This window comes from Numida meleagris, chromosome 16 (genome assembly GCF_002078875.1).
Source record: "Numida meleagris isolate 19003 breed g44 Domestic line chromosome 16, NumMel1.0, whole genome shotgun sequence".
NCBI classification, from domain to species: Eukaryota; Metazoa; Chordata; class Aves; order Galliformes; family Numididae; genus Numida; species Numida meleagris.
The window spans coordinates 8757954-8770329 of record NC_034424.1 but is presented as its reverse complement, the minus strand read 5'-3'; the positions used below and the strand labels follow the sequence as shown (position 1 = coordinate 8770329).

At 39.6% G+C, this 12376-nt stretch overlaps 1 protein-coding gene and 1 long non-coding RNA gene across 9 annotated transcripts in view; one reads left to right on the top strand and one right to left on the bottom strand.

The window, feature by feature from the left end:
- Positions 1 to 12376, bottom strand: part of LOC110406827 — a 44135-nt gene that overhangs the window by 2768 nt on the left and 28991 nt on the right. The gene's annotated exons all lie outside the window — the stretch shown is intronic.
- The window catches only part of STRBP (spermatid perinuclear RNA binding protein), a 62969-nt gene that overhangs the window by 31065 nt on the left and 19528 nt on the right, over positions 1 to 12376 (top strand). For 7 of the 8 annotated variants that reach the window (XM_021413784.1, XM_021413782.1, XM_021413779.1 and 4 more), the window contains 8 exons: positions 4632 to 4726; positions 5149 to 5244; positions 6075 to 6186; positions 6934 to 7031; positions 7472 to 7583; positions 8171 to 8263; positions 9075 to 9274; positions 11680 to 11838. In XM_021413784.1, coding sequence (XP_021269459.1) covers positions 4632 to 4726; positions 5149 to 5244; positions 6075 to 6186; positions 6934 to 7031; positions 7472 to 7583; positions 8171 to 8263; positions 9075 to 9274; positions 11680 to 11838 — 965 coding nt within the window. The remainder of the gene's footprint in view (positions 1 to 4631; positions 4727 to 5148; positions 5245 to 6074; positions 6187 to 6933; positions 7032 to 7471; positions 7584 to 8170; positions 8264 to 9074; positions 9275 to 11679; positions 11839 to 12376) is intronic. The other variant, XM_021413781.1, reaches the window with a different exon arrangement.

Sequence of the window (12376 nt, the reverse complement as noted above, 5' to 3'; positions counted from 1 at the left end):
CTCCGATCTAGTCATAAGCCCCTTTTTAAAGAACTGTTGACTGGTAGCATAAGTGAGGCTGGAAACAAAGAGAAATAGAGAAGAGCAAACGTAGCCATATTTTATTTTTTAAATCATGTCAGTAATTTCTGCTTCGCTTCCCAAACCTATCCCTAGAGACTTTGCCACTGGATGATGTCAGACCTTTGACCAACTGGCCATTCTCTGTCATGACAACTGAGGCAGCTGGGCCCATGTGGGCTAGGGAACTCCCTGTCGCGCTCTTCCCATTCTAGACTTGCCACGAGTCCTTTGCTTCCTCCCCTCTCCCACATGAACTACCGATACAATGTGAAATGTTGGTCAGTTTCTCTTCATTTTGTTTGAGGCAAGGGCAGGAAGGCTCATCTTGAAAAAAATCGTAGCACTTTGGCAGCAGTTGGATGCAGAAAAATCTTACAAAACAGATGAATGGCACAGATTTCCTAATTGCAATGTCTTATTTATTCTCCAGTTAGTAACTATGCCCTTTTGCAAGACCACTAAAAATAAACTGTGTGTTACTTTAGTTGTTCTTCAACTTTCCACAAGACGTTGGTCAGCCTTGTTGTTTGTGCAGCTGGTGGATGTTTGTGAAGAGATTTGAATGATAAAGCACTTGTAATATGCCCACAAGGTGATAGTTTTCTGTAAAGACTTCCATCCCAGTATGTTCTTGCAAAAAAAGGGATGCCATTGTGGCAGTGAACTCTTAGGACTCCTGAATTCATCTTAAAACGAATGAGGATTTGAATTTTAATACTTTCCTATATTTTAAATATTTTGTTTTCACTGTCTTCAAATATTTCTCAAAACTTAGAACTGTGTTACTGCCTCTGGAGCAGTGTTACACTATTATTTCTGTAACGCTGATAAGAATAGTTAGGGTAAATGGATCTCATTTAAAGTGCAGGTTCTTTGACACTGATTCATCCCAAGTGAAGCAAATTTACTGTCTGTCTTTATAAAGGAGTAAACAGATACTGATATGTAAATTAAATTTTTAAGTGGTAAATATATAAATTCATGTTTTTTTCATAATATTTGCAATTCTTTAAGCCCCTTTCACCAAGGGAAAATATTCAGAGAATTTTTCAGCTAGAAATACCTTTATCTCCAAAGAAAATACTGCCATATTTTTTCAATACTCCTGGAAAAAATGGCAACCAAGCTTAATGCTAACTTTGTGCGATTTTAAAAACTGTTCCAAGTTTATTCCATACCTTCTTTTGGATGAAGGAATTCCACGCTTGTCAGTTTGCCTTTCATCTGTAGTGTGAGACAGGCTGCTCGCGTCCAGGTGTCCTGTGAGCCGCCCCCAGGGTGCAGAGGCCGCACGAAACTGACCAAGGTTTCACTGTTCGGTGGTGAGCCACTAATCCTCCTCTAACCAAATCAGTGAGGTTAGGGCAATGGGCCTCCTTCTCAGTGCTCCCATCTGTTCTGTAGGAATGCTGTGTGTACCTTCATGCCCTGATGTCAGAATGTATCAAAAACATTTCTGGATTCCTCCTCAGTCCCCACCTCTTTGGAAAAGTGTTCATGTTTAAACTGTGGTGTTTGCCCTATTTGTTTTTGCTGCTTGTTAGCAAAAATAAATAGTGGACTACCGTGTGTATGTGTGCGCGCGTGCATTTCAGTGTTTCTCAAATGGCTACCCATAAAGCTCTGCTTTCTCATGTTACGAAGATAAGCATCTAAATGCTTGCATTTTGCTTCAGATCAAATGGAAACTTTTTTTCAGTCATAACATCAAATATAAATTGAGCTCTCCAGACCAGAATGCTGTACCTTGCAAATCGGTTTTTGCTACTGAGCAATAGTTACACAAGCCTATTATTACAATAAACCAGTTCAGTTACCGAAGTGATACTGGAATCAGCCCTGCTCCATAATTGAGCCCCTACTGCATAAACAGCCTGCCTCTGCTGGCAGACAGACGCTCCAGAACAGAGGAACCTTGCCTCTGTGGAGAAGACAGCACTCCTTGTGTGGCTGACTTGAATGAATGAAGTTGTCTGCCGCTGTAAGTAGAGAGTAAATACAGCGAGTGGGGAGAGATTTACTGAAGATTGGTTCTATGCTGCAGAGCGTGAGCTGATGTCAGGGCTTTATTATTAACTACTTGTTACTTAACTCCTTGTATCATTGCCAAACAAAAAAAACCACAAGGAAAAAAAAAAAAGAAAGCTTTGCAACCACACTTGAAAATTTTGATTGGGTCTCACTTTCCTGACTGGCAGAGCATGAAGAAACATGCCATTCTACTGAGGATGTTGAAAGGCAGTCTGCTACAAGCTGCTCACCCTCTTCACTGCCTGTTCTCTTCATCCTTCTGTTTAATAGAATCTTGCACCAGAAGTTGGCTGACTGCAGCATCTGCAAAAAGTGCTCAGAACACTACTACTGAAATTGTAATTGGCAAAATTCTCCAAGGTATTTCTAATATAGACCTTTGGAAATAGTCTTACTCCTACTGGAGAAGTAAGATTTCAGTTTGCTGAAAACAAATCTTAGAAGAATGGAAAAGCCTTTTCATTCACCTGAATGACTGATGACATGTTCTGTCTATGACCTGATAGTTTAAAGGCAAACAAACTTACTTTGTCACTAGCTGCAACGTGCTTTAGCAGTCTCGTGCAATACGCTAGTTTGGCAACGAAATGTATCTTCATGAAAACTAATGATTTTGCAGTCAGTCATCTTTGCTATTTCTAACGTTTTAAAATAAGATTCTGATCATTCATAGTAGCTGTTTTATAAAATATGTGAGCTTTAAGCAGATGTTTTTATTGTCCAAAATAAAGGATCTTTTTATGCAACTACACAGATGTATATTTAGTAACTGTGCCATAAAGCTACTCCTGAAATACACGAAACTGCAAAATTTAGAAGCAAGCTTTGTGTTCCTAAGTGACCTTTTGTTCTCACAGCAATCAAGTACCTTGAGACTGCAGCTTTTATTTGGAGAACACGCAAGAGGAGTGATTAATATCAATATTGTAATGGTGTGGTTGAGGGCAATAAGAAACAATGCAAATATCTGCTGTGAAGTTCATCAGGGTCAGAAAATAAGCTTATAGCACTTAAGTCTTCTGCTGACAGCAGAACCAGCAGGTGCAAAATGCAGCTATGAACTATCAGACAAGATACCCCATTCTGTTCAGTTTTACACTTTTTTTTTTTTTTGGCTTTGGGCTCTTTTATCCTCTGTAACATAATGTGCTTTTACCAGAGTAACCTTCCCATTGGTGGCACAGGAGGTGATCAGCTTAACATTAAAGGTGCCATTACACTTGCAAACAATACCACTGAAAGTAACCTATGGAAAAGTACTCAGAATTGATTAGTAACATTTCAATGTACAAACTGACTGTACTTTTTCTCCTAACATCCTGATATTTTAGAAGTCTTTCTGGATACTGAATCCAGCATAGATTTTTGGACTGGATGTTGTATTTCATCCAGACATTCATAATCTCTCTTGCAACCTGTAGAGCTGCCCATTAGGAACAATGAAAAGGTTGTTTTAGTTTTTCCAAAATACTTGGTTTGAAATGAAGAACAGTTGTGGATTCACGGGAAGACAACATGTTCAAGGTTACAGTTGAGCCATGAATTCATTCTTCTTCCACTATGATGCTCTCATGTCAGAGAAAATCTGAATCTATATCCGCTCAGATATGTACCATCTGTCATTTGTACAGTTTCCAGAAAGTCTGGATGCTAATTGCTCCTTTTAAGAAAAAATAAAAATCAGGGAAGAAAGGGCTGTTACAATATTCCTTATTATAGGATGTGACTGCTAAGAGCAGTTTGTTGCATGATGGATTAAAAAAGAGAAAGGAGAGAAAAGTGTAAAGCTCAACAGAAGATGTCTTGTCTGTAAAATCCTTCTTTGAATTTCATCTGTCTGTTTTTGGTTGCTGTTGAGAGTGAAGATTTTTACAAGTGGGGACTATTTCTCAATATGTTAACAATCTGTAATTTACCAAACTTCTTTCTTTCATGTGTTCTGGTTATATGAAAGATTAATCAAACTGTACAAATTTCTCATTAGCATTTCTTACATATTTCTTTCATTGAATTACATTGGCAAATAATGTTCAATGAAAAATATTTCAAATAAATTCAGTGTTTTTTTAAATTCTCAACACTTGCGTGGGAATAACTTCAGAGTACTTTGTACCTACTGTAATTTTTATATTCTGCCCCCCTCAAGAAAATCTTCCCCTTGTCAAAAGAAGCTTGTCTGAAATTCTGTGCCATTTTTGTGCACTCAGAAGTCACAAAGAAGGGAAAGAACCACCAAAAAAAAGTGCTATATAGCTATTTTCTGCCCTGAAATGTGTTCTACATTTTTAATAAGATCCCAGATTGTCTATAGCAGTGGCCATCTTTATTATTACTATTATTTTATAAGGAGCGAATGCTTTTGCTTCTGTTGCACACGTGCACATTTACTACTTTTAATGGCTTGTTTAAATTAAATAACAGTGCACTTAAATTCTGGGAGTCTTATTACCTCTTTGAGATGCTGCCGCTCTTTTTGTATTGTGACAGAAACCCCTTGGTCAAATTGTATCTGTCTCTTTTTATCCCATTTTTACCAGTAGACAGTGTTGCGATGAAAGATCCTCCGGACTTATTGGACAGGCAGAAATGCCTGGAGGCCTTGGCGTCTCTGCGGCACGCCAAATGGTTTCAGGTTGGCTATTTGTTCTTACCTTGTTGTTACTGTAGCCTTACGAGGTTTAATTTGAGATATTTAATTTTAATGCCTCTTTAACTTCTGATTAGTCCCTAGTAGAGCAAAGGTCTATAATTCCGAATTCAGTGCTGTACTGTATAAGGGCAGGCATGACAGGTACACAGCCAACTGGTCTAGAGTTGTTGTGAGACTACGAAAGCAATCTTGACATTTTGCTTCCTTTTCCTTGTCTCTCTATAAATTGGAATATTTTACTTTATAGAACTGTTCTTATTTTGCATGAGTCTGATTAAGTATTAAGTAGTTACCGTTTTTCTAAAAAAAAAAGCCTATCCCAGGATTCTGTGCACTTAAAAAGAAAAGCAAAAGTGAAGGCAAGGTTTTTTGCAGGTATATTGGAACCATTTTGTTTGTTTTAGGCCAGGGCAAATGGACTAAAATCATGTGTAATTGTGCTTCGTATTCTGCGGGATTTGTGCAACAGAGTCCCCACATGGGCACCACTGAAAGGATGGGTAAGTACAGAAAGAGTTGAAGGCAACCTGCTCAGATCTCAGACTTTTTTAAGGATTGTGGCGATGTCTGACCTGAGGGAAACACTGCACTGTATGATGTGTCTCCCTTTAACATCTCTCCCAACTCTCTGAACTTTCCACTAACTGCTGCCTGCGTAGGAATGCGCTTACAGGAAGGAAAGAGAACATGAACATTTGTTCAGTCTACTAGGTGTGCCAATCCCATGGAAAGAGGAATGGCAGTGAGAGGACTTTCGCACCCTTATGGATTTGCAATAGAATTCCCCTTGTTACCTCCAACTTCAGCTATTCAGAGTCTCCTGCTACAGTGGCAGTGGTGGTCCTATCAGAGCACGTTATCATTCCACGTTAGCAGGTTTGGAGAGGGCTAAGTGCTCTGCACATCCATAAGGGAACACTTCAGAGGTCACAGAAGGCAGTGTTTTCTCTCACGTAGAACTGATATCACAGAATCAAAGAATTGTAGGGATTGGAAGGGACTTCTAGAGGTCATAAAGTCCAACCCCTTGGATAGCCCTTAGACAAGAGGAGAATATTCATGATTTGGCTGTAAAAGGCTCATCCTTTCAGACTTTTCCTGTGCAGTTAATGGAGTGCATTCGTTTCCTCAGAAGGTAACTCACTCAGAGCAGAGGAAAAATACACATGCTGTGAACTGTCCTCTGGAATGGCAGTATCTACATTTAGGCCTGTAGTAGATTAAAACTGGAGTAGGCTGATGTGAATGTTCTTCCCCTCTACCTCTCCATTTTTAACTGCAGTTACAGTTACCGTTGTGTCCATACTAATCATAATTTAATGTCTTCTAGCCACTCGAGCTTATATGTGAAAAATCTATAGGTACTTGTAATAGACCTCTGGGCGCTGGGGAAGCATTACGACGAGTGATGGAGTGCTTGGCATCTGGAATTCTGCTTCCTGGTAAGGGGCTGGATTAACTTCAGGAATACAAGACTTATCAGGCTGCCTGCATCCATCTAACAGCGTGCTGCTGCTTGCTGTATGATTAGATGAAAAACGCCTACCTCATGCTCCCTGCCTGCTGTGGAACTAAATGAATGACTTATTGTTTAAAATTAAAAGACAAAAACAAGGTTGCATGGTCATAACTGTTTGAATGAAGTACTACCAATGCAGTTAGGAGTTCATGGGGAATCTCAGAATGACTTGGGTTGGGAAGGACCTCAAAGATCATCAGGTTCCAACCCCCTGCTGTGGGCAGGGTTGCCAAACACGGAATCAGGCACTAGATCAGGTTGCCCAGGCCCCCATCCAAACTGGCTGTGAACACCTCTAGGGAAATGCTAGGTTGGCTTATAAATAAACTTTTATCTCATTAAGGGGTTACGTATAAATACTGACCTAACGACTAGCTGCTTTCTATTGTTTTACTGAAATCAGCATGTCTACCCAAATAATTATTGTTATTAAACCTCCCACTTTTAGTTTACACTGTTGCATGTATGCATTGTTTACAAAGATTAGTACTGTGGCCTCCTGCTTCAAGGGTTAGCTTGCTTTCTATGATATTTGAATCCCTTATTGGAAAAGGAGCACTTCCTACTCTGCCGAAGATGGAGACTAGTGCTTGCAATGTCCATTAGTCCCTGTTTTCATGTTGTTCCATGTTTACTCCCAATAATACCTTTTTATCTTGTTCCTCCCCAGGAGGCCCTGGTCTGCATGACCCCTGTGAACGGGAGCCAACAGATGCTTTGTCTTATATGACAGTTCAGCAAAAAGAAGCCATTACACACAGTGCTCAGGTACAGAACTCATACTGAAGAGCCAGATGCTCTAATACTGAAGATTTCAACTAATTAATTCATTTTATTCTCTGACAGGGTGGCATGTTTTAAAAGCCATCCTGATGGTTCTTCTAGTGCCCTGCTCTGGAAAGATGAAATGATATATTATGAGTGCAAGAGTTTAATAAAGATTAAATAAATCCTTAAGCACCCCAATGTGTGTGCACCATCTGCATCCTATCTCAAGTGCTCACAGCCCAGAGTCCTAGAGCAGGCTCCCTTAATGTGGCCTGCACTTTGTATTACAGAAAAAGAGTTTCAGATTTTTATAAACATTTTTCTATAGCTGTCATTCCACACAGAGGAAATGACTGTTTACAAACCTAGTTAGAAATGTAGACAACTGTGGAAAAAAACAGCGCTGTGATGTAACTTTTATTTTTACTGTCACTTTATAGCATGCTCTCAGATTATCAGCCTTTGGTCAGATTTATAAGGTTTTGGAAATGGATCCCCTCCCATCAAATAAGTCATTTCAGAAATATTCCTGGTCAGTAGCTGACAAAGAAGGTAGGTATGGTTTGCTCCAAAAGTTCCTAATTTGGAAGTAAACTAGGAATTAATGTGGAATGAATGAAATTCCTGAGTTACACACTGTGAATGTAAGGTGAAAGCTTTTCTTTGTGTTAAATTTTTGTTTGTTTTTTGTCTTTTATGTAACTATTTTGTTGTTAAGAGGAAGTGTGGAAGTTCTTTACTCCAGAAGTACCAGCAGAGTAGTAGCAGCACAGCTAGGGTACAGATGATTTTCTTTAAGCACGAAGTCATTTTGGGATCTAAAGATAAATAGTATTTATGATTCTTATGCTGGGGGAGAATTTAGACTGGTGAAAAAGCATATAATGAATGTTCGTAACAAGAATTTCATTACTTGCATGACATATAATATTGGAAATAGACATCTTCCATGGCTTAGTACAATGAATAATAAGTTACTAACGGCTCACATGAACAAATAAAAAAGCTTTGATTGAAGGCTGAGGGCTTTTTTCATAGTTATAAACATGGAAAGAACAGTATGGGACTACTGTGATTCTTGTTACGGAATTTTGTTTTTCTAATATTGCATTCATATTACAAGGGAATTTATACCCTAGGTACAGGCTCATCTGCTCTCAAGAGACCATTTGAAGATGGTGTAGGGGATGATAAAGATCCAAATAAAAAGATGAAGCGTAATCTGAGGAAAAGTAAGTGCAACACTTCTCCATTCTGTTTTCAAAGATACACTGCACCGTAGAGACTGGTTTAAGAGCTTCTCTGTGTTGGTGTGGAATAGCAAGTGATAAGGTCTACGGAACAAAAAACTGTGTCACTATTGTCCAGCACTGAGAATGTCATACATTTCTCATGGTGCATCTGAAAGTCTCCTGGCATGTATCAATAACTCAGTGATTTGTGTTTTAAATGGTGTAACCTGTCAGGTCATGGAAAAATTTAAGTTTCCTAAGCGATTACAGTATTTTAGTGATGACTTCCCTGTACTGATTTTTCCCCAGTAATGCTGCAGTGTGAAGATATGCCTTGTTGCACTCTTCCCTTCTTGAGGTAGCTACTGGTCTCTCAATATCTCACACAAGAAAAACATAAAATGCTTCATCTACAAACCACTGACATTGATTTTACGCACAGACTAAAAATCTCTCAGAACTTCTGTGATCCAGTCAATTCTAGAGGTTATTTTGATTGTGCTACCATTGGTGCCAGTTCTGTGTCTGGTTCATCGCATCAAACTTCTTTTATAGAGGCCAGGGAGAATACAGATAGCTGCAAGAGTTCTATTAATTTTAAAATATGGATAATTACAGTTACCCAAATGTGAGACAGCTTATTCGAGACTTAAGTGTTATGACTACCCTTAATCTCTGAGAGACTAGGAGGTTGTTTTGCTCCTTTATTCAGACAGAACGCACTTAAATGCAAACTGATACAAACTGTTTCGTTTCTCTTTTCATCCTGTTTTGTTAATCTTCCTCCTACCTTTCTTCTCCCCCTACTCAGTACTAGATAGTAAAGCAATAGATCTCATGAATGCTCTGATGAGGCTGAACCAAATCAGGCCAGGGCTTCAGTATAAGCTGCTGTCCCAGTCTGGTCCTGTCCATGCCCCAGTCTTCACAATGTCTGTAGATGTTGATGGTACGACATATGAAGCATCAGGACCTTCTAAGAAAACAGCCAAGCTTCATGTGGCAGTGAAGGTAAGGCAGCCTAAATTAAATCTGCTAACCTCAGCTTTTGGAACATAGAGCACAAAATACGGTTGTTAGAACTAGTAATGCTAGTGAAATTCAGTAATAAGTAACTGTGTGTGGCTGAGTTACTACCTCTGTACTCAGAACATGGTTGGGCAGTGGATGAAAAAGCATCACTGGTTTTAGAACAGTGAAGAGGAACAATGTGGAAACATGGAAGGAAAACCTCCCATGGGCCTACGTGTCAACTCATGGACTGAATGTGGTATTTAAGTTCTGCATCAGCGTGGGGAGGGGTGTCTATGTGTCAGTTTTGTTCTACTCGTTCCTCCTGTTGATTAGAAAACAGCATGTTGGTGGCTCCCTCTTTGCACCCTTTCATCTCCATCTCTCTCCATTCCTGGGTTGTAGAACTCCTTGAAATAAGGAGCTGTTTCCTGTCTTCAGTACTGGAATAACACCTTTGTGCACTGTGGTAAACACCATGCATAACGATTGGTCTCCAGTCAGTCTTTCAGTAAGAGACTAAGCAACAGTCGCTGGTTAACTGACCGCTGCTTCTTGTAGGTACTGTACATTGGCAGAGCTCTTGTATATTAAGCATTAATAGACTGGAATGCCTGATGTGAGCACCCTTATTGCATGACAGGGGGATAGCTGAGATGTTAAAGCAGATCAAGCCTGATGGGTTTCTGGGAAGAAAGGGAAGTTTCTTTCACAACTTGTCTGTAGGAGAACCTCTTAATAAAACTACTATTATGGTAAAAACAAGCGCATCTGTCATTCTGTGCTTCATTCTTTGTGTTTTTAAGAAGAAATGCATTTTCAGAAGCTTCATCTGGCAACTTTGTGCTTCTTTTTGATTTCAGTATTGAAAATCCCATTGTCCTTTGTGCTTTCAAGTTCAAAGTGTCCAAAAGTATCTGACGGAATGTGTTGTTCCTCAGGAAAGGCAACTCTCTGCATGTGTGCCCTTCCTGACTTTCTTCCTCATACCTTTATTTTACCTCGCTCCCTGCCATTGTTTGCAGGGAAGTAGAAGAGGGGGAGTAGGGAGAGGAAAGAAGACTTGCTCTGAGGACCTCTAACTGCTCTGCCCTTGAACTTCTATGTTTGACAGATCTTTGCTGGTACCTACCCAGCTCTATTCTCAATCTACACACACGGATCCTGGGCTGCATTTCAAAACATCCCTGATTCAAGCCAAGGACAAATGGATGGTGTGGCAGAGACTAGCTTTCCTCTGCCACCAGCACCCCCACACACACAAACCCCTCCCCCAGAAGCAAATCTAGGCCCTGTTTTCCTATACTTACAAGGCAGCTTATTCTTAACATTTCAGTTTCAGGATCTGACCTTTCTAAAAATTCGAAGCCCTGAAAATTCAGCTAGATGTACAGCACCTGTATGGGAGCTGAGTCTGGAGTCACCCTTGTAGCTTTGAATTCGGCACTCAAACAGTGATTTTTGCACTTTCTTCTTGTGACTGCATTTTCAGGAGAGGTTCATGTTGGTTTCAGATTCTTTGAGCTTGTGTCTCGTAACTTTACAACTAGGTTCCCTAAATGGCTAAAGGAGAGGCTGGCCTTGCTAGTGGAGGATATTCTTAAAGGAACTAATTAATACCTCAGAGTAAAACGTCATTTGCTATACAGCTGCTGTAAGCAGCATAGAGTAAGCCAGGAAGTTGTGACATCCTTCACTAAAACTTAGTGCAGATGCAGTAATTTACTGCTCTGCTAGTTGGACATTACCTCACTTCACATCTTGGTTCAGAGAACCTAAATTTTCTGTACATCCCTGTACACCCATTTTAGAAGCACTCAGGTGTTCATGAACAACGCAAGAAAGGTGGGATACCAGCCCTGTAGCTTCAGAGATAGATTCTGTATACTGCCCGAGTGCCCAGCCATCAGCTCTCATCTGTACTTTCCTAGGAAACTCCAGAAGTACCACCTTGTACAAGTATAGTGCTTTAATTCTCATGATACTGTTCATCTTTTTTGCCCCACAGTCATCTGTTTATATAAACACAGAGGGAGGAGCAAGTGTACAAAACAATCTCCTTATCATACTGTTAAGCAGTGTCATGGAGTGGATGACCTTCCTAATTTTACTGTATTATTTTGCATGGAAATCTTGAGATGAACAATGCTCATGAGTAAATACTGTATTCAAGACAAAAATTTCTCTTTGTGTTGATTTCACTTCTGGAAACCTGAACTATTTTCCCTATTGCTGCTCTGCTTTTCTGCATTTCATCACAGGAGAAAATACATCTTCTAAGCAGTCTGCCTTTACTAAGTGTCTGGTGGCCATTCTTCTTGTCATGATCATCCTTTTATCTTTGTTTTTAATTGTTGCTGTACTATTACCTATTTTACAGTTAATTACCTGTATTTTTGTTGTAGGTTTTACAAGCAATGGGTTATCCAACTGGTTTTGATGCGGATGCTGAATGTGTCAGTTCTGATGAAAAATCAGATAATGAAGGTAAAAATGAAACAATGTCTTCAATCTCAAGCAATAATACTGGAAATTCTACAGCTGACACCTCTGCTACCCTAGAGGTGAGTAGTCCATAGAAAAGTCTTAGTGATGGAGAGGTACAGGTTTTCTTTTTTTTTTTTCTTTTTTTCTGTCCTGGAAGAGGATGATATATTAAATTACAGCAGTGGTTGAGAAATTGAAGAGTTTCCAGTCTCAGACCTGCCCTGCCACAGGCTGTGGACTGACCACTTGATCTTTATGCTTCTTTTCCTGAAGTTAAGGTGGAGTAGCCATATTGTGCTCTTCAGATCATAAATTCTTTTTGATAGATATTCTTTCCTACTTTGCTCACATATGGTCCTAGAAGTAGGACAGCATCGTTTTGTTTGTTGCTTTTGGGCCTTAGTAATGGAAATTTGGCATTTTCTCTTCTATAATAGGTTTGTCCAAAAGGTATGGTTCTGCAGACAATAACTTCCTAGCACTAGGACTCTTGATCCTCATCCAAAATTAGAACCTGATTTTGGAAACTTCTTTCTCAGTCCGTCTTTCTTTACTACTGAGTGGTCATTTGTACCTGTAGCTGAGTGCGCTATAATGCAGGTCAGTGTGCTGGTG